The following is a 20,910-nucleotide window of genomic DNA, read 5'->3' on the forward strand; positions in this document are numbered from 1 at the left end:
GGTCCCAAGCCCGGATAAATACAGAGGGTTGCGTCAGGAAGGGCATCCTGCGTAAAACTTTTGCCAAATCAAAGATGCGAATCAAACCTATGACTTCCATACCGGATCGGCCCGGGTTAACAACGACCGCCATCGCCCCTGTTGACCTACAGGGCGCCGGTGGAAATTGGACTAATGTTGGTCGAAGAAGTAGAGGAGGAAAGTGTGTTCGTAGGAAGAGAGAGAAGAGGAGCGCTAAGAGTATATGACTGAGACTAGGGACATTGAATAGTGGAACTATGACAGGAAAAGGTAGAGAATTGGTGGACATGATGCAGAGGAGGAAGGTAGACATACTGTGTGTCCAGGAGACCAGATGGAAAGGTAGCAAGGCTAGAAGTTTAGGAGCAGGGTTCAAGTTGTTCTATCATGGTGTAGATAGGAAGAGAAATGGAGTAGGGGTTATCTTGAAGGAGGAGTTTGTTAGGAATGTCCTGGAGGTAAAAAGAGTGTCAAATAGAGTGATGAGTCTGAAGCTAGAAATCGAAGGTGTGATGTTCAATGTTGTTAGTGGATATGCTCCACAGGTACGATGTGAGCTGGAGGAGAAGGAGAAATTCTGGCCGGACTTTGATGAAGTGATGCAGTGCATACCTAGAAGTGAGAGAGTTGTCATTGGTGCGGACTTCAATGGACATGTTGGTACAGGAAACAGAGGGGATGAGGTGGCGATGGGCAGGTTTGGTATCCAGGAGAGGAACGCAGAAGGACAGATGGTAGTTGACTTTGCAAAAAGGATGGAAATGGCAGAGTGGTGAGTACTTTCTACCAGAAGAGGCAGGAACATAGGGTGATCTATAAGAGTGGTGGTAGGAGAACATAGGTAGACTACATCTTGTGTAGACAGTGTAACCTGAAGGAGATGAGTGACTGCAAAGTAGTGATAGGCGAGAGTGTAGCCAAACAGCATAGGATGGTGGTGTGTAGGATGACTTTGGTGGGGAGGAAGAGGAAGAGGGCAAAGACAGAGGAGAAGACAAAATGGTGGAAGCTGAAAAAGGAAGAGTGTTGCATGGCTTTTAGGAAGGAGTTAAAACAGGCTCTGGGTGGTCAGGAGGACTTACCAGATGACGGGAAAACTACAGCTAATGGGATCAGGGAGACAGGTAGGAGAGTACTTGGTGTGTCATCTGGAAGGAAAGTAGATAAGGAGGTGGAATGAGGAGGTACACGAGTGTTTACAGAGAAAGAGGTTAGCTAATAAGAAGTGGGACACTGAGAGGACTGACGAGAGTAGACAGGAGTACAGGGAGATGCATCGTAAGGTGAACATAGGGGTAGCAAAGGCCAAACAAGGAGCTTATGATGACTTGTATGCTAGGTTGGACAGTAAGGAGATTGAGACTGATCCATACCGGTTGGCAAGACAGAGAGACAGAGATGGGAAGGACGTGCAGTAGGTTAGGGTGATTAAGGATAGGGACGGAAGTCTATTGACAGGTGCCAGTAGTGTGATGAGAAGATGGAAGGAGTACTTTGATGACGCTGATGAACGTGGAAAATGAGAGAGAACAAAGACTAGAAGAGGTGAATGCTGTGGACCACGAACTAGCACAGATTAGTCAGGATGAAGTGAGGAGGGCACTGAAGAGGATGAAGAGTGGAAGGCAGTCGGTCCTGATGAATATACTTGCAGAGGTTCGGAAGTGTCTGGGAGAGGTGGCAGTAGAGTTTCTGACTGGGTTGTTCAAAAGGATCTTAGATAGTGAGACGATGCCTGAGGAATGGAGGAGAAGTGTGCTGGTTCCCATTTTTAAGAACAAGGGAGACGTACAGAGTTGTGGAAACTACAGAGGAATAAAGCTGATGAGCCATACAATGAAGTTATGGGAAAGAGTAGTGGAAGCTAGACTAAGGGCAGAAGTGAGCATTTGTGAGCAGCAGTATGGTTTCATGCCAAAAAAGAGTACGGTACTACAGATTTGCTTCGATGATGTTGATAGAGAAGTACAGAGAAGGCCAAACGGAGCTGCACTGTGTTTTTGTAGATCTGGAGAAAGCTTATGACCCAGAGTGCCCAGAGAGGAACTGTGGTATTGTATGAGGAAGTCTGGAGTGGCAGAGAAGTATGTGAGAGTGGTGCAGGACATGTATGAGGACTGTAAGACAGTGGTGAGGTGTGCTGTAGGTGTGACAGAGTAGTTCAAGGTGGAAGTGGGACTGCATCAGGGATCAGCTCTGAGCCCCTTCTTGTTTGCTATGGTGATGGACAGGCTGACAGACGAGGTCAGACAGGAATCTCCATGGACTATTATGTTTGCAGATGACATTGTGATCTGCAGTGAGAGCAGGGAACAGGTAGAGGAGAAGCTAGAGCGGTGGAGGTTTGTCCTGGAAAGGAGAGGAATTAAGGTTAGCCGCAGTGAGACACAATACATGTGTGTGAATGAGAGGGACCCAAGTGGAAGAGTGAGGTTACAGGGAGAAGAGATCAAGAAGGTGGAGGATTTTAAGTACTTAGGGTCAACAGTCCAGAACAATGGAGAGTGTGGGAAAGAGGTGAGGGAGCGTGTACAGGCAGGTTGGAACGGGTGGAGAAAAGTGTCAGGTGTGATGTGTGATAGAAGAGTTTCAGCTAAAATGAAAGGAAAGGTGTACAAAACTGTGGTGAGACCAGCGATGTTGTTTGGTCTTGAGACACTTGTGTCACTGAGGAAAAGACAGGAGGCAGAGCTGGAGGTGGCAGAGATGAAGATGCTGAGGTTCTCTCTAGGCGTGACCAGGGAGGATAGGATCAGGAATGAGTACATCAGAGGGACAGCACTTGTTTGAGGTTTTGGAGATAAGGTCAGAGAGGCCAGACTGAGATGGTTTGGACATGTCCAGAGAAGAGATACAACACAATACAATACAATTTTAATTAAATAGCGATAGTGAATATATTGGTAGAAGGATGAGTTTTGAATTGCCGGGCAGGAGGCCTAGGGGAAGACCAAGGAGGAGGTTTATGGATGTAATGAGGGAAGACATGAAGTTAGTTGGTGTGAGAGAAGAGGATGCAGAGGACAGGGTTAGATGGAGGCAATTGATTCGCTGTGGCTACCCCTGAGGGGAAAAGCCGAAAGGAAAAGAAGAAGAAGAATGCTTATACTTCAACCTCTGACAATATTAGAACAATCGCCCCAATATTTCAGAATTTAGCGACAATAATGGTTTTCATCTCCAAAGAGACACTCACAGCAGAAGCTTACTGTATATTGCATTGCAGGAAAACGCTTCGCCAAAAAAATCCAAAATATTGGAGCAATCGTTCTGATATTTTCAGACCCTGATGTGGCCCTTAAGAGATTTTCATGATGACTGATTGCAGTCTTGTGACATTAAACAGCATAAGATTTTTTTACGCCTACGTTTTAAACTGTCCTGTGTGCCACTTCCCGCAGTGTCCTGGGCTCTTATTTATATATACAGGATGTATATTTTTTACAGACATGTCATGCCACATAAGACAATGCCACGCACAAAACTCACAGATTTACTTTGAAAATATGTGAGACTCTTCCACGCCACCATTGACGCATTCAGCCTGCGCACCTTTTAGTAAGGCCGTGATAGGCTGTTGCAGGTTAGACTGGCCATCAATCAAAAAACAATATCACACAATGGTGTCTTCATATTTTTAATGTCTTAGTGATAAACAACTGTAATATTTTACCAAATAAAAATAGCTACTTTGATAAAGATTTTTTTAAATTTTTTTAAATTTTTTATTTTTTAATGTTTTAGGCATCCGTGCCTCAAGTAAGGAGGGAACAAAGCCCCTTAGGGTCCTTCCGTGGGGACTGGTGTGGCTTTACCTCTCTGATTGTTTGTTATATTACACAAAAAACAGAAAGGAGCAAAGAAAGGAGGTTTTCTGTGTCTGCATCAGCATCTCTGGCAAGTAAGATATATTTATTTAAGTTACTGTATTGATGAACATTGATTGTGAACTGTTATACTGTAGTGTAGAGGTTTGGAGGTGATGTACAGCTTTGGGAGGTAAAAGGTTATCTTACTTTTGTAATAATGAAATGCCTCTGTCTCTTATTTTACAATATAATGATGTTATTAAGAAGCGGATTAAAATTTACGTCCACATTGAAGGCCCAGGTCTAAAACGCACCACCTGCAACTGTGTAGAGATAACAAAACTAAGTAATATGACAAAATTGTGTCTAACATCTCTTGTAATTGAATTAATAATGTTTTCGATCATATGACATATACTGTTTGGTTTGTCTGATTCCAGATCCAACCCACATGTGAGATTATTTTCTAAACTCAAGCGGAATTACTTCAAGAGAACACGGGGCTATTTTGGAGCGACAACCTCTCCCTGGCTTTAGTTCTTTTATTGGCACGCCAAGACAAACAGTCATTCACATGCTCTATAAACAAGATCAGCTACATGAACATTTGAAGGCCAGGTTCAGAAACATAAAATGCACATTTTGATCTGCTTCCCTGCAGTCCATGTTTTCGTTTTGGTGTGTGGTGCTTAGCATAACAAGTTACATAACGTAATCACTTCAGGACGGGCGATATTCATAATAAATGGCTAAGAATTTTTTTCATAGTTACTTGATATATACACCATGCACTACCAAAGTTTATGTTGTTGCAATATAATAAAAAATGAGAAAATTCTTCCATATTCAATGTGCCTTTCTCCTTTTGTCTTAACCATTAAAAACAACTGAACTTGATATCTGTAACAGTAGTTACAGTACAATTGTCGCCACAGTCATGACATGACCTCCGGTGCAAGGTGGGAGCATTTTGGAGGACTCTAGCCATCCGGCACACAACTTGGTCTTTTACCTTCCTTCAGCCAAATATTTGCAGAGCATCAGGACAAATGTAGTTTTTTATCCCCGGACTATCAGACCAGAGCTGGGCGTTCCACCTATGTGAAGGACCGGTGTTCTCAAATTCCTTCGAGACGTCCTACCAATGCAGAGTGCGCTTGCGCACACATGCGCACAACGCCGATAAGTGTTTTCGTTGGAATTTTGTAACTTTTTGTCCTACCTGTCGTACGCTCGGTTAAAAGCAGTGAGAAGTTACAATTTTCGTTTTTATTCAGTCTTATTTGACTTTTTCAATGCCTCAAAAATACTTTGGGCATGTGTTTTCTGTCATATAAGCACAATATGCACTGGACTTTATGACAGTAATACGACATGCCGTAAACAGATGCTAATGGGTTACCGGGGCAACACCCGCGAACAGGCTCATACTTATTATTGATATTACTGGACTGTACTGTTTTCCCGAGCAACAAGTTAAGTTTTGTTGACAGCTTAAAATACTTGTGCGAACATTGAATTACTTCACATTTTCCGTCATACATTTTAAGCATTGTGTGTTTTCTTGTAGTAGCTTTTGAGCATAGTGTTGATCTGTTGACCACATTCATCATGCAGTGTATACCACACTCATTCAATTGTGAGGACATCCTACCTGCTTGCGCCTCCGTGTAGGTACTTCTTTAGGGATTTTTAAGTTCTGTCTATGCATCCAAACAAAACAAGCTGAAAGCGCACAGTAGTATTTTGGCTGTCAAATTAGTAGGGGTGTAACGGTTCACAAAAGTCATGGTTCGGTACATACCTCGGTATGAGGGTCACGGTTCGGTGCGGGTTCGGTACAGCAATAAGTCTCAAATGCATAAGACTATGTTGTTTTTTTTAATAGAGCAAGTTACTATTCAATTTGCTATAAAGGAAAACACATTCACTGTTATAAAAGCACAAAATAGAATAAAAACTTGTGCTTTGCGATTTGAATCAGGTGTGTTGCCGTAGGCATAAACCTAAAACAGGCTGGATTGTGGATCTTGAGGACCGGTCTTGGCCACCCCTGGTTTACACGGTCCAATCCGCTTATCCTCACAAGGGTCGCGAGAATGCCGGAGCCAATCCCAGCTGGCTTCGGGCAGTAGGCGGGGTACACCCAGTCGTTAGCCAAATACTGTCCATTCAGAAGGAACTTCCATTCGGGGAATATACTGTACGTTGGAGGCATATTGATTGTGGTTGTCTAAGGAAGATATGAACTTCATATTATTCGGTTTGTCATTTTATTTGAATATACGATGTGACGGGATAGGAAGATTTTCAGGTCTGATCAAAAGCCAGAGAATAGAAATTGTCTTCTGGTTTTAATAATGGACAGAGAAGGGTCTTGCCTAACATCCAATGGGAGGTCATTCCAAAGGGAACGACCAGCAGCCGAAAAAGCTCGATCCCCTCTGAGGCTTCGCCTGGTCCTCGGCACCTCGAGCAGCGCCTGGTCCGCAGACCTGAGGCTGTGGGAAGGTGCGTAGCAGTGGTGGAGCTCAGAGAGGTACTCCGGGGCGAGGCCATTTAATGATTTATAGACAAATAGGAGAATCTGAAATTGAACCCTAAAATGAACTGGAAGGGAGTGAAGGGAGGCCAGAATCGGTGTTATGTGCTCCATCTTCCGAGTCCGAGCTCCAGTTAGTAAGCGGGCAGCAGCATTTTGGACCAACTGGAGACGTTTGAGGGAGGACTGGCTGACTCCAAAATAAAGTGCATTACAGTAATCTAGCTGAGATGTAACAAAGGCATGGATGACTGTTTCTAAGTGCTGATGGGAAAGGAGGGGCTTTAACTTACCCAGCTGTCTAAGGTGAAAGAAGTTCGACTTTATCACAGCGCTGATTTTCTGGTCCAATTTAAGATCACTGTCCATTTTGAAACCCAAGTTTAAGACTGTTGGCTTTAGATATGAAGCCAGGGGAACCAGGTCAACAAGGTGGGATGTAAACGAGCCACTGGGCCCGAAGACCAAGACTTCTGTTTTCTGTTCATTGAATTTTAAGAAATTCAGTGACATCCATAGTCTTTGATGTCCTCAAAGCTGGATAAAAGTGGTCTTATGGAGATTGCGTCTTTTTTGCTCAGTGGGATATTGATTTGAGAGTCGTCCACATAGCAATGGAAGGAAATACCATGTTTTCGAAGGATGGAACCTAGCAGCAACAAATACAACGAGAACAGCAATGGCCCCCAAAAAAATACAACCCTGTGGAACACCATACGAAAGAGGGGCAGAGCAGGACTCAGAGGAACCTAGGCTAACAGAAAAAGACCTGCCAGCCAAATAGGATCCAAACCACTCTAAAGCGCACCCACTAATGCCTACTTGGTGTTGCAAATGAGTCAAAAGAATACTGTGGTCAACTGGATCGAATGCTGCAGTCAAATCCAACAAAACGAGACATACACAGTCTCCAGTGTCATTTGCCAGGAGGATGTCATTAAAAACACGTATTAGGGCTGACTCTAGTGCAGGGGTCACCAACTCCGGTCCTCGAGGGCACCTGTCCTGCAGGTTTTCCATCTCTCCCTGCTGTAAACACCTGTTGAAATGATCAGGATCGTTATCAGGCTTCTTAAGAGCTTGCCGATGAGCTGATCATTTGAATCAGGTGTGTTACAGCAGGGAGAGATGGAAAACCTGCAGGACAGTTGCCCTCGAGGACCGGAGTTGGTGACCCCTGTTCTAGTGCTATGCATCTTCTTGAAGCCTGACTGGAAAACCTCCAAAACATTTTGTTCATCCAAGAAAGGTAATAATAATAAAAAAAATAAAATAAAAAAGCATAATGGCTAGAAATCCCCATGCCCTTCTACCCATTATTGCCCAAAAAACATCAGAGCACAAACCGATTCATTGGGTCACACTGGAGTGCATATTTAGGTAAGTATTGTTAGCGTTAAAAGTAAAGTATCCTTATGAGAAGTAATCCGAACTCTATTGACTACTGAGTCTTTTATTGCAATACGACACATTCTACTGTTAAATATATCTTATCTACAAAACAAACAGCCATTCATTCCCCCAACTGTGGTGGGGGGATGAATGGTCGAATGCGTCCTGCTGCTAAGTAGGTGGGAATGTACTCAAACCAAGACACTTTACAGTTTCTTTTAGAGGAGAGTGTGGTGCCAGGAAGGAATTTAACATAGCAGTCACATAGATGGTGCGGTGGTGAGGAATGGGCCTTTTACTTGTTAAAAACCTCTCTCAGTTTTCCTAAGTTGTTCACTGTGATTAGGTGGCAACCAGTTCAGGGTGTGCCTACTGCCCGTAGACAGCTGGGATAGGCTCCAACACACAATTGACTCTCATCAGGATAAGTGGTTCGGATAATGGATGGATTGATGTTAACTGTGCATCATGTTATATTGTATTGCAATGATATTAAATGTCATTTTGTTGCTAAAAATCAGATGAACAGATGTGCCTACTATGCTATTGTATGTTAATTTTGGGGGTGTGCAGGGTTTGGAACCAAAAGACCAGAATCAAAAGAGGCCAAGCGGGAAGCTGTTCGACTGCACTGCTCAGGCAATGCAAATCCTCCACTTTTGCCCACACTAATTTGTGTGTCACATCAGATGTAAATACTTGAAAGTAAAACATTGATGTCTTATATGCATCTTTTTATGGCAAACACAAATGTTTCAGTCTGCAGCAAGAATAGAGTAACTGAAAAATCAAAGATGAAATGAAAGAATATACAATAACCACATTGTTCTCCCATGTTGACACTGATATGTTGTGTTGTATCTCGGATGTCATATAAGCATCAGTGACAGTGAATGATACATACTGTCCTATTTTAAAATGGTACAATGCTTGAAACTGTCACTAAAAATACTCTCTGAAATCGCAGCATATATTTAATCTGTTTACAAAATATTTTTGGGAGTGTGCGGACAGTACAACGAAAGCTGCTAATTGTAACAGGATCACAAGGTTTTTCACAGCTTTCGGGTGCTTCATGAATGTCACTCACTAACCTAACATATGAGTGGAAACTATTTTCCATAACTCCAAGCTAAGAGTTGATGGAGCCAGCATTAATTTCCTGCTTCATTTTAGATGTATGTCTTTTTGGCCTAAGAGCCTCCATTGTGACTCCTCCTCCACCTCTTGTCACTTGCTCTTTGCCGCATTCCTCTTTCTCCACTATCTCACTCCCTTCGGCAGTGTGCCAGTCCTCCTCTTCCTTTTTCTCTCATGAATTCAACTTCTCCTGTTGGAGCCTGCCCTCCTTTATTTCCATCAAGTGGACGACCTGAAAACATCCACATACATTCTGACATGGGCATCATGACCCTACACAAGGACACGGGAAATGTTGTCAGCAACTTTTTCTTCCATTTTGCTTGACAACATAAGGAATCTTTGAGGAACTTTTGTCTGTTTTGACTTCAAAATTAAGTGAGAAGGTGACGTTTGTATACATTTAAGGAACAGTGACAACATGAGTTTAAAGAAGAAAAAGAGTGGGCTGATTATCAGTTGGCAGAAGTCATTCTCCATCCTGGCTCCTTGGAGGAAAGGTAAAGTTAACTTTTGCCTGTTATGGCGACATGGTCATTCTTCTTGGACATTGTGTGTTGTGCTTAACTAATTGACATTCCCATCTCAAGTGCTAGTTGAATTTTTTCACAGACAATCAGAATCAATTATTTTGCTTCTGCATAGGATTGGTGTCGGAATGTGTTAGTCATTTTGACAACTGAACAATGACACTGGCAGATTTCTGATGCCTAATATCATGTCTAAAGAACACAATCCCTGACTGACATCATCTTATTAAGCTATGAACACAAACTTCTTGACTCACATGTTTATGTAGTATTTGCACCGGTAATGTTTATGGCAGTTCTCATTTTTCTGTATGCTGACGTTATTATTGGTAGTTGGAATAACTGCTTCTGCAACTCCTTAAAAGTTGTGTCAACCCATCATCTCGTGTTAAAACATTGGGTTCGAACTGAGTGTTTGAAATGGCTATGTGAAAAAAATCAAAGTAAAATAACTGTGCTAAATCTGATTTTTAATTGTTTCTGGTGATTCTGCTTATTAGTTTACTTACGATGATTCTTGGAGGGAGAAGCAATACATTGACCATTGTTGTCACTTTATCACAGTAAAATATAATTGTTTGCAAAGCGCAAACAGCTGCCTGTTTTGACATACACCAAGCACTGAACAACATTACAAATCACTTGTCCTGGTTCATTTTCTCAATATAAAATTCACTCCACTTTGAAAATGTGCAGGGAGAATGGAAACAGTATTGTATGATTCACGTAAACGACATCCTGAAGTAGTTCTATTTTTTTTTCTTTCCAATCCTAGTGTCAGGTTGCGGCACATTCCATGTACAAGCCTCACTTGGATATCGCTTTCAGCTCATTTACTGTATGAGCGTCCACACCTGCCATGCAAGAATCCTTCTGTTTTGTTGCGCAAAGATCAATCTCTTTCTGCATCAATAATTCTGCTTTCCATTTTTTCCATAGTTTTTCAAGTATTGTGTGGGCCGTATACCCCTTAGATTGTGTGCAGTGCAGCAGGGAGCAGCTCTTAGCGTGAGCTTACTTATGAGCTCTTATCATTTTAAAGCTGCTGAAGTCAGGAATGGAACAGGGCTATGAGCTATAAAGGAATAACTGCCTATCTCTTTTACGGTCTAAACTATAATACCGTTACAAGAAATGTCCATCTCCTCAGAACGTGCATGTCAATGCTGAGTAATGCTGATGTTGAGTTGAAATGGCCAATGAGATGAACAACTGCACTAACGGATCCTTTGGCTTTTGTTCATTTGGTGTACCTGTACACATTACAATATGAAAACACATTTGGATCCTCTGTGAATTTCTCCATGTATGAAAGATGACACATTTCAGGCTAACATTTAATTTTGTGTAGCTCTGTGGGATTGACAATCAAACTGTAAAATTTCAGTGCGACCAATCCCTTCAGTGAAAAGTTACATGACTCCTAAGCATTCTTTTCTTATCCAAATGTTTTTGATAAGCCACAGTCGAGTTGGGACCGGGGAGGAATTTTGATAAAGACTGTGAGTCTGGGTCTCATCCTTGAGTTTGATGACACCACAGTCAAGAAAATGGTGGAAAACAGAGATGTGACTAAAACAGGTCCATGTGTTGAGAAACAAGTGAGAAGGTGGGCAGTGACTCCCATGACTGGTAGAATTGTACAGTCGGTGATAGTAGTATGCAGCGGATTTTTCGCACTTGTATAATTTAATGGCAACCATTATAGCGCTGTGATAATTGTCTAAAACACACAAGTAAAATATGGCTGTACTTAGAGCAACAAACATAATCCTCAAAGCGACAGAGCATTTGCCACAGCCATCAGTCTTTGTTTGAACGAGATGACTTTAGTAAAGTGCTTTGAAAACCTGAGAACAGAAGAGTTCAAAATGGGCCAGTTTACAGTAATGTGGCACACTAAAGCAAATTATGTGTATTAAATTGTTAATTTCAAGGTTTTATGCTAGTATTACATTATTTTTTTCCCTCTTTGCAAATCCCTTCTTAATATTGGTTGATAAACACTGACAATTGGTTTTGACACCTTGACGTAGAAAGGTGTCATTGAAAAAAAAAACATTTATACCATTAATCATCTACGTCACATGTGTCATGTGGGAAATACATGAGTAAATGGCTAAGATTCAGGATGCAGGGCATCCAAATTTACTGAGATCATACCAAAGCAAAAAAGTGCAACCAAGTCAGATATGATTTTACAGAAGTACAAGCATTAGACCATGTTATTCTCTGAATATTTGTTAAATTTAAACACTAATTCACATTGTTTAGTCATGAGTAGATGTCCCTCACCTCCACTAGGTTTTTTGAAATAGGTTGATGAATTTTTTTCTGTGGTGCTGGTGGAATGAAAAGCAGATATCCATAAATCTTGTACCAGAAACCTAAACACAAGATTAGTGCCATTAAATTCTGCGAGTAAGACTGCTGACTATGCTTGACTAAAACAGGTTTTGTTGGATCCTTTCATCCTAATTCCACAAAATCAACCTGGAACACAGTGTGATAACCATTCTGCTCCAATTGAGAGTTCTTTTCCAGCCCTAATACCGTTTTTTTCTCCTGCTCACAACCCAGAATCTTAACCATGGGGCTAAGGACCTTTTCCACATTGAGGATGCAAAAATAGTTGTCTTGTCTCAACCTGTTTTTGACCAATCCACTCAGAATGTGAAAGGCCAACTCAGCCCACCTTTCCACCTAACGGGGGGGGGGGCTTACACCTCGCTCAGATGAAAACCCTCTTCCTAGTGATATAAAGTGAAAGGTAATTTCTAAAATGGGTCTCTTCTGAATAGAAATGACATAAGGAAGTGTGTGTGCCAGATTGTATTTAGTTGTGTTTGTGTTTTTTGTAAATGATTTAAGTTCCCAAACTTGCCAGATCTTTTTGAGGAGATGATCTTTTGCACCATTAGAAAGAATCCTTGTAATTTATAATTCATGTTAGGATTGTGATCAGCTATAAACCTGGAACATTAGATGATATGCCTGTATAGAGAAAGGATACAAATCATTTTAAAAATATAATTGAAAAAGAAATATCCATCCATCCATTGTTTGTACGGCTCATATTCACAAGGGCCGCGGGCTTGCTGGAACCACTCCCAGCTGTCCTCAGGCAGTAGGTGGGGCACATCCTGAACTGGTTGCCTGCCATTCTCAGGGCACACATAAACAAACAACCACACACCTATGGACAATTTAGAGCATTCAATTAATCTACAGTGCATGTTTTTGGATTGTGGGAGGAAACTGGAGTACCCGGAGAATATCCTGCATGCAGGCATGGGGAGAACATGTAAATGCCCATGCCTCTACACTGTGAGGCTGATGTGCTAACCAGTTAACCACTGTGCCGCTCGAAATATAATTATATATATTTTAAAATGAATATGTCACAACACGTCTTACAGCGTTTGCTTCTTGTGTTATATCCTGCCAGAAATTACTTATCAAATAAATAAAATGTCATTTTAACTTAGACTTTGGCAAGGCGGGTATGAATAATTTTGAGATACACTTTATTTTATTTAGGGGATAATATTGTCCTGATTCTTCCATCCTCATGACTTGGTGGTTGTTTTGGTTACCTAGCTTATAAGGTATTAGAAACAAGCAGTACAGTTTTGACATAAAAGAAGGCCCAAAACAGTTCTTTGAACTCATTGCATTTGCAAGTTACTTGATGTTATGTTATGGAGCATGTAAAAGCGCTGTTTTTCTTAACTCCAAAACCTGTTGACCAGTTTTTTGCCTTTATCCTCTCAGGCAGCCGAAATGCTTTGTTGTTAGTGTTGCGGCTTCAGGCAAGGCATTCCTATCACTCACACATAACACCTGTGAAGTCCTGAGGACTTTGGAGGGCACTCAAATGAATCACAATCCCAATGTTGTGTGGAATGTGATATTTATATGACGGGAAATTATGACATTTTGAGACAATAAGAAGCAAAGGATTAGTCATGTTTGGGAGGATGACCTATTTGTAATTATATGTTGTAGGTTTGAGGCAAGCACAAAGACAGGCAACAGTCCAAGTCAGTCATTGCAGACAATTACAGGACAGTGTGTCAGACCTATTTGTGTTGCGTGGGAGCGACAACTAGATCAGAGCAACACCTGTCTGGGTGTATAATTTAAGTAAACCAGGTGTTCTTATTACCAGTAAGCCACAGGTGAGTATATCTTAAGTGATTACAGCCAGAGTTAGTCCCCCCCCCCAACACACCCACGCACACACCTTCTTATCTGATGGACTGAAGTCTGTTCTGCATTTAGAGAAGACCAAAATTATTGCGGTTTTCAGTACAATCATAATGGTGCAAAAAAACAAACAAACAATACAATACATTACAATACAATACAGGGCGGCACAGTGGTCGACTGCTTAGCACGTCCGCCTCACAGTTCAGAGGTCGTGGGTTCGATCCCGGCTCCGGCCTTTCTGTGTGGAGTTTGCATGTTCTCCCCGTGCCTGCGTGGGATTTCTCCGGGTACTCCGGTTTCCTCCCACAGTCCAAAAACATGCATGGTAAGTTGATTAGACACTCTAAATTGCCCCTAGGTGTGATTGTGAGTGCGAATGTTTGTTGGTCTCTGTGTGCCCTGCGATTGGCTGGCAACCAGTTCAGGGTGTCCCCCGCCTACTGCCCGAAGACAGCTGGGATAGGCTCCAGCACGCCCCGCAACCCTTGTGAGGATAAGCGATATCGATAATGGATGGATGGATGGACAATACAATACAATTTTATTTATATAGCGCATTTCATAACAGCTAGGGCTGTAACAAAGCACTTTACAATACAATAAATAAAACAAAAACAATAAAAGGCTGTGGTTTATGTATTAATAAATATAGCATAAATAATATATAAAATATAAATAAAATATAAATAAATAAAGCCAATAAATTGACATAAAACACTATATACAATTGACACCGGAAAAGAGCCGAAAAATTCAGGTCTGATCAAAAGAGAAAAGAAATGTGTCTTCAATTGGGTTTTAAAAATGGACAGAGAGGGGGCTTGCCTAACAAGCAATTGGAGGTCATTCCAGCGGGAAGGACCAGCAACAGAAAAGGCTCTGCTTGGTCCTCGGCACCTCGAGCAGCGCCTGGTCCGCAGACCTGAGGCTGTGGGAAGGTGCATAGGAGTGGAGGAGCTCGGAGACGTACGCCGGGGCGAGGCCATTTAATGATTTAAAGACGAATGGGAGAATCTTAAATTGAACCCTGAAATGCACTGGGAGCCAGTGAAGGGAGGCCAGAATTGGTGTTGTGTGCTCCATCTTCCGAGCTCCAGTTAGTAGGCGGGCAGCAGCATTTTGGGCCTACTGGAGACGTTTGAGGGAGGACTGGCTGACTCCAAAATAAAGTGCATGGCAGTAATCTGGCCGAGATGTAACAAAGTCATGGATGACTGTTTTTAAGTGCTGATGGGAAAGGAGGGGCTTTACCTTAGCCAGCTGTCTAAGGTGAAAGAAGCTCGACTTTACAACAGCGCTGATTTGCTGGTCCAATTTAAGATCACTGTCCATTTTAAAACCCAAGTTTGAGACTGTTGGCTTTAGATGTGAAGACAATCATGTTAACATCAGCAGACAAGCCACAGGGACCGAACACCATAACTTCTGTTTTCTTTTCAATGAAATTTAGGAAATTTAGTGACATCCAGTCTTTGATGTCCTCTAGGCAGGACAAAAACGGTCTTAAGGAGAAAGCCTGTTTTTTGCTTAGCGGGATATATATTTGACAGTCGTCCACGTAGCAGTGGAAGGAGATTCCGTGTTTTCTAAGGATGGAAACCCAGGGGCAGCAAATACAATGACAACAGCAATGGCCCCAAAATAGAACCCTGTGGAACACCATACGATAGAGGGGCAGAGCGGGACTCAGAGGAACCTAGGCTAACAGAAAAAGTCTTGCTAGCTAAATAGGATCTAAACCACTCTAGAGCGCATCCACTAATGCCAACTTGGTGTTGCAAGCAAGTCAAAAGAATATTGTGGTCTACCGTATTGAAAGCTGCAGTCAAATCCAACAGAACGAGACATACATGGTCTCCAGTGTCATTTGCCAGGAGGATGTCATTGAAAACATGTAGCAGGGCTGACTCTGTGTTATGCATCTTCTTGAAGCCTGACTGGAAAACTTCCATGACATTGTGTTTATCCAAGTAAGATCTCTAGCTGTGAGTGCACCGCTTTTTCCAGAATTTTAGACATAAAAGGCAGCTTGGAAATGGGTCTAAAATTTGATAGCACAGCTTGATCAAGGCCAGTTTTTTCCAGCATGGGTTGCACTACAGCATGCTTAAACTGTTGGGGGACCACACCAGAAGACAGGCTGCTGTTGATAATGGCCAAAACCAATTTACCAATGGTCGGGACAATCTCCTTAAAGAAGTGTGGAGGAATGGAGTCGTAAGGGGAGCCCGATGGTTTCATATGGCAAACCACTTCCTCCAAAAATGTCAATGAAACCGGCTCAAAGGAATCGAACACTGCTGAACAAGGAACTTGGACAGAGGGGTCAAATGTGGCGTTCGAAACAAGAGCCTTAGCTGTAGCAACCTTGTCAATGAAAAACTGCATGAATCTATTGCACATTTCAGGGGATGATTCCGTGCAAGTCGGTTGGCGGGGCTTGAGATTCTATTGTTTTAAATAGAGCATGTGGATTTTGGTGATTTGCCTGAATCATCCATCCATCCATCCATTATCTCCCGCCTATCCGAAGTCGGGTCGCGGAGCAAGCAGCTTCAGCAGGGAAGCCCAGACTTCCCTCTCTCCAACAACATTTTCCAGCTCTTCCGGAAGGATCCCAAAGCGTTCCCAGGCAAGCCGGGAGACATAGTCTCTCCAGCGTGTTCTGGGTCATCCTCGGGGTCTCCTGCTGGTGGGACATGCCCGGAACACCTCACCAGGGAGGCGTCCATGAAGCATCCTAATCAGATGCCCGAGCCACCTCAACTGGCTCCTCTCAACGCGGAGGAGCAATGGCTCGACTCTGAGTCCCTCCCAGATGGCCGAACTTCTCACCCTATCTCTAAGGGAGAGCCCGGACACCCTGCGAAGGAAACCCATTTCGGCCGCTTGTATCCGAGATCTTGTTCTTTCGGTCATGACCCACAGCTCATGACCATAGGTGAGAGTAGGAACGTAGATCAACCAGTAAATTGAGAGCTTCGCCTTTCGGCTGAGCTCCTTTTTCACCACGACAGACCGATACTGAATCAGACATGACAAATGGTCTCTCTTGGACCCCTTCAACTTTCTCTGGTAACGATGCCAGCAGTCCTTTAAGATTTGGTAAGAGACCTGCAGTCTGTCTTTTTTCCATCTGCGTTCAGCTCTGCGGCATTCCTGTTTAGCTGTGCGAGTGCTCTCATTAAACCATGGCTCCGGTCTAATTTTTTGCCGCATCATTTTTAATGGCGCCACTGGAGTCCAAAATACTACGGCAAGATGAATGGAACCAAGTGCTGAGCTCCTCTGTGTTTGAAGAGGGAACACAAAGCTGATCGAAGGCATCAGAGAACTGACTAGCAGTGAGATGGTTAAAAACCTGGGCCTTGCGCTCGCTAGCATTAGCTTTGACAGAACTGGAAAACATTACATCAAAGAGCACAAAGAGCACATTGTCCAAAGCTTTCAAATTTGAGACCGATAGACCATAAGAAAGAACAAGGTCTAAAGTACGTCCTTGTTTGTGAGTGGAGCCAGCCACGCACTGCACCAAATTGAAAGAGTAAATCAGTCTTAGAAAGTCCTTTGCTAGTGGTTTTTCAGGACAGCACAGAGATGTGAATATTAAAGTCCCCCATGAACAGGATGCGATCATATAAACCATTCATCCATCCATTATCCATACCGCTTATCCTCACAAGGGTCGCGGGCGTGCTGGAGCCTATCCCAGCTGTCATCGGGCAGTAGGCGGGGGACACCCTGAATTGGTTGCCAGCCAATCGCAGGGCACACAGAGACAAACAAACATCCACACTCACAATCACACCTAGGGGCAATTTAGAGTGTCATATAAACCAATACCTGTTTATTTTCAACATGATAAATATAAAACCAGAAGCCCTATGTAGTTTTTGCTCATTAGAAATTGTAACTGTAGCAAACAAAATAATCTTCATGAATGCAAGAACCCATTGAATGTACCTAAAATGAGGACCGACTATAGCATTTAGTAGTACTATATACTACAATATACTGAATAGAGTTTCAATACTAAACATATTTAACTAAATAGAATTTAATATCAGAAGTTCCTGTTGATGATTACACAGTAAATATAATATCTCACCTGAGATTACAGTGTCACATACTACATGGAGTGCACAGTATATGCACAGAAACTGGGACCAAAGTATATGAGTGCTGAATTTTGGCCCAAATCGTACCTCATGTTAAATTTGGCACTCCAACCTTGTTCCAGGGGTGGGAATATTTTATTTTCAAAAGGAGAGGCCCCAATGAGAAAAGAACAAAGAAAGTCATTTTATTTTCACCACTTGCCTCTCCCCCTTCTTGGGAAAAATGTCCTCCTCTATCTCCAACTTACTGTTCTTAAAAAAATGCTGAATCTTTCACAGAATGCTACCCAGCATGTTGTTGAGCTGAGAGGGGAACTGCAGGATTTTGCCTTTTATTTTCTTACAAGTTTTCCTTGTCAGCCGGAGAATTTTTGTTCCAACGGTGCATGTAACTCTTTAAATGGGAAGTTTGTTTCGTGCGTGTGTGTGTGTGTGTGTGTGGGGGGGGGGGGGGGGGGGGGCTGTGGGTGTGTGTGTGCGTGTGTGTGCGTATCTTTGTTTCTCTACTTTAAAGGTTTTGGATTCGATCCTCAGTCCCCTGAGGTTCTGTTTTAGTAGGGAGAAAACTAGATAGCATCATCATTAAACTTGATCTTTCATTCTGATGCCTCTGTTGACCAATTTATACTGAATTATATTGAGATTCATTTATTTTTTTATTTTTTTACATCTTTAGAATTTAGAAATCAGCTTTAAAAAAATACAGTGCCTGGGGAGACATGTTTTAATCACCCGTCAGTCAGAAATATTTGCATTGTGGTCATGCATTAAATTAAATCATCTTACATGAGGAAAATCCTCATTTGAATGTTCTATAGTTAAAAGAAAGTACTGTATTCATTTAAGTACCATTTTCGACCATAAATCAAGGAATTAATTCTTGCAAACTGCTGGTAAAAAAAAGGTGAATTGACAGTTTTGGGTTATTAGTTGTTACACATGGGCCAAGGAGTGGGTTAAATGAGCTGAGCCATATAGCCTGAGAAGGCCCCCTTCAAACATGACACAGCTGTGGCAGTTAGCACATGAAGTGAGGTACAAAATAGTTGTTGACAGTTGCAAAAGTCTCATTGAGAGTTGCCTAAAAAAGTTTTGTCACAAAATAATAAGGGTACCATAATTTTAGTCCAGGCCTTTGGTGTTGGTTTAATTTAACAAAATGATTCCATTGGACCACAATTGAAAAGCACCAACTGAATTTTAAGAGTTAATTTTTAGAACAAATGATTACTTTTGTAAGTTTGAAAGTATTTCGGTGTCCAAGAAGTCTTGAATTAAAGGCTACAAACAATTGTATAAAGTTGATGTGGGTACACTAACTGTAGTTCAACTGCAGTTCAAAATCTGCACATTATTCAACTGCTTCAAACAATACCATGGGATGCATTTTACCCGCTCCCCCGAACCCCGGAAAGGTTTAGGTGTTTTGTCTTCTACTATAACAAACTACTGTATAGTCTAAATAGTACACATTTAAGTTTGTGTTTATTTCTAATGAGGAATTTTAAAATGTGATTCTTCAGTTCTAGATAAAAGGGATAATACACAAGCCCTAAAAAAATCATACTTATTCATGTTTGAGTTCAACAGAGGTGAAAAACAACAGTTGAAAATAGGAAGCGAGCCTTTGGAAACTGATATGGTAAAAACACAACACTATCAGTGTTTTGGCAGCGTGACGGCTATTGGACAATAAGGTTATCAGAACAGTGGCATATTTGGAGGAAATGTAGATATGTGGCTGTTTTGCTGAGGGATTAGGTTGGAAATCAAAACAAGCTGTTTTGGGGGAATTCTGCTGATGCTGGGTTTTCAGCATTTGGACATTTTAGCAGATTTATTCACAGGCAGATCCACAGCCACTAATATTATGAACAAAGACATCACACAGAGACACTGTTACTAGTGAAAGTATTGACTTGTACTTATCTAATCAACTGTATATTTCTCCACTTAAACAGCAGCAACCACAACCATGTTGTGTAAACTGATGTCATGTCTTTCTGCCTTCCATGCTAGTTATCATTTTTACACAGATGTTTATTCAGCTCTGTTGAACAATAACACCCTCCCCATTGTGCTCATTCCACCACGTGACACGGTTCAGTTTAACTTGGTACAGAACTGTTTACAATATTGAACTGGAACGCCTTTCTGCCGCAGAGTGTTTTCATTTCATCAACTATATAGACGAATAGTATGAATAGGCTGCTACTCACCAGCAACCCTAAAGAGCACAAGAAGGGGTACAGAAAATGGATGGATGGCTCGAAGTAGAGTGGCTTCAGTATCACAGTCAACAACATGTGATGGTGTTAAAATCAGAAACATGAATTTATGTAATGTGTTAATGATTTCCCTTGTAAAAATGGCAAAACATCCATCCATTATCTATACCACTTATCCTCACAAGGGTCGCGTGTGTGCTGGAGCCTATCCCAGCTGTCTTCGGGCAGTAGGCAGGGGACACCCTGAATTGGTTGCCAGTCAATCGCAGGGCACACACAGAGACAAACAAACAACCGCACTCACAATCACACCTAGGGGCAATTTAGAGTGTCCAATCAACTTACCATGCATGTTTTTGGAATGTGGGAGGAAACCGGAGTACCCGGAGAAAACCTACGCAGGCACGGGGATAACATGCAAACTCCACACAGGGAGGCCGGGGCCGGATTCGAACCCACAATCTCTGCACTGTGAGACGGACGTGCTAACCAGTCGTCACCGTGCCGCCCATGGCAAAACATTAGCGTACAAAATACCGAATTAAACAGAACTCCATTACTGGGTGGAAATGGATGGTTTTGTACAGTATAGTATTCACAGAACAAAGCTGAGCATTCCCAGCTAGTGTTGTGCTTCCACTGCACCCGCCGTGCCTCACTTCCAATCTGTCTTGGTAGCCCACATTTTATACTAGCAAAACAGTCAGTCTCTAAAAGGCTGTGTAAAGGAGGCTTATGTGGTCCATTTCTCTTCAAGTCTCCCTCCTCCAAAGTTCCCTTCAGAGAGGATAAAAGATTTACCACTTCAAAGAACTTTTAATCTCATATTTGTCTTGGCCAGCTCTCAAATTCGCCCTGTAGGAAGTCTCACAATCTGCCCTGTTGTTGAAGTCATTGACGTGTGGTGAGGTTCAGGCC

General features: G+C 42.2%; 1 protein-coding gene and 1 pseudogene across 1 annotated transcript in view; one reads left to right on the plus strand and one right to left on the minus strand.

Moving 5' to 3' along the window:
- Nucleotides 1-515: 515 nt before the first annotated feature.
- On the minus strand, nt 516-1,165 carry LOC147139419 (uncharacterized; annotated as a pseudogene).
- A 7,942-nt stretch (nt 1,166-9,107) lies between these two features.
- Nucleotides 9,108-20,910, plus strand: part of LOC147139420 (uncharacterized) — a 37,333-nt gene continuing 25,530 nt past the window's right edge. Inside the window, exon 1 of the mRNA XM_086046085.1 lies at nt 9,108-9,404. Within this exon, the coding sequence (XP_085902211.1) occupies nt 9,326-9,404 (79 nt within the window). The 5' untranslated portion in view covers nt 9,108-9,325. The remainder of the gene's footprint in view (nt 9,405-20,910) is intronic.

The sequence above is a fragment of the Filicampus tigris genome, chromosome 11 (genome assembly GCF_054856515.1).
Source record: "Filicampus tigris isolate MCC_2025a chromosome 11, RoL_Ftig_1.0, whole genome shotgun sequence".
NCBI classification, from domain to species: Eukaryota; Metazoa; Chordata; class Actinopteri; order Syngnathiformes; family Syngnathidae; genus Filicampus; species Filicampus tigris.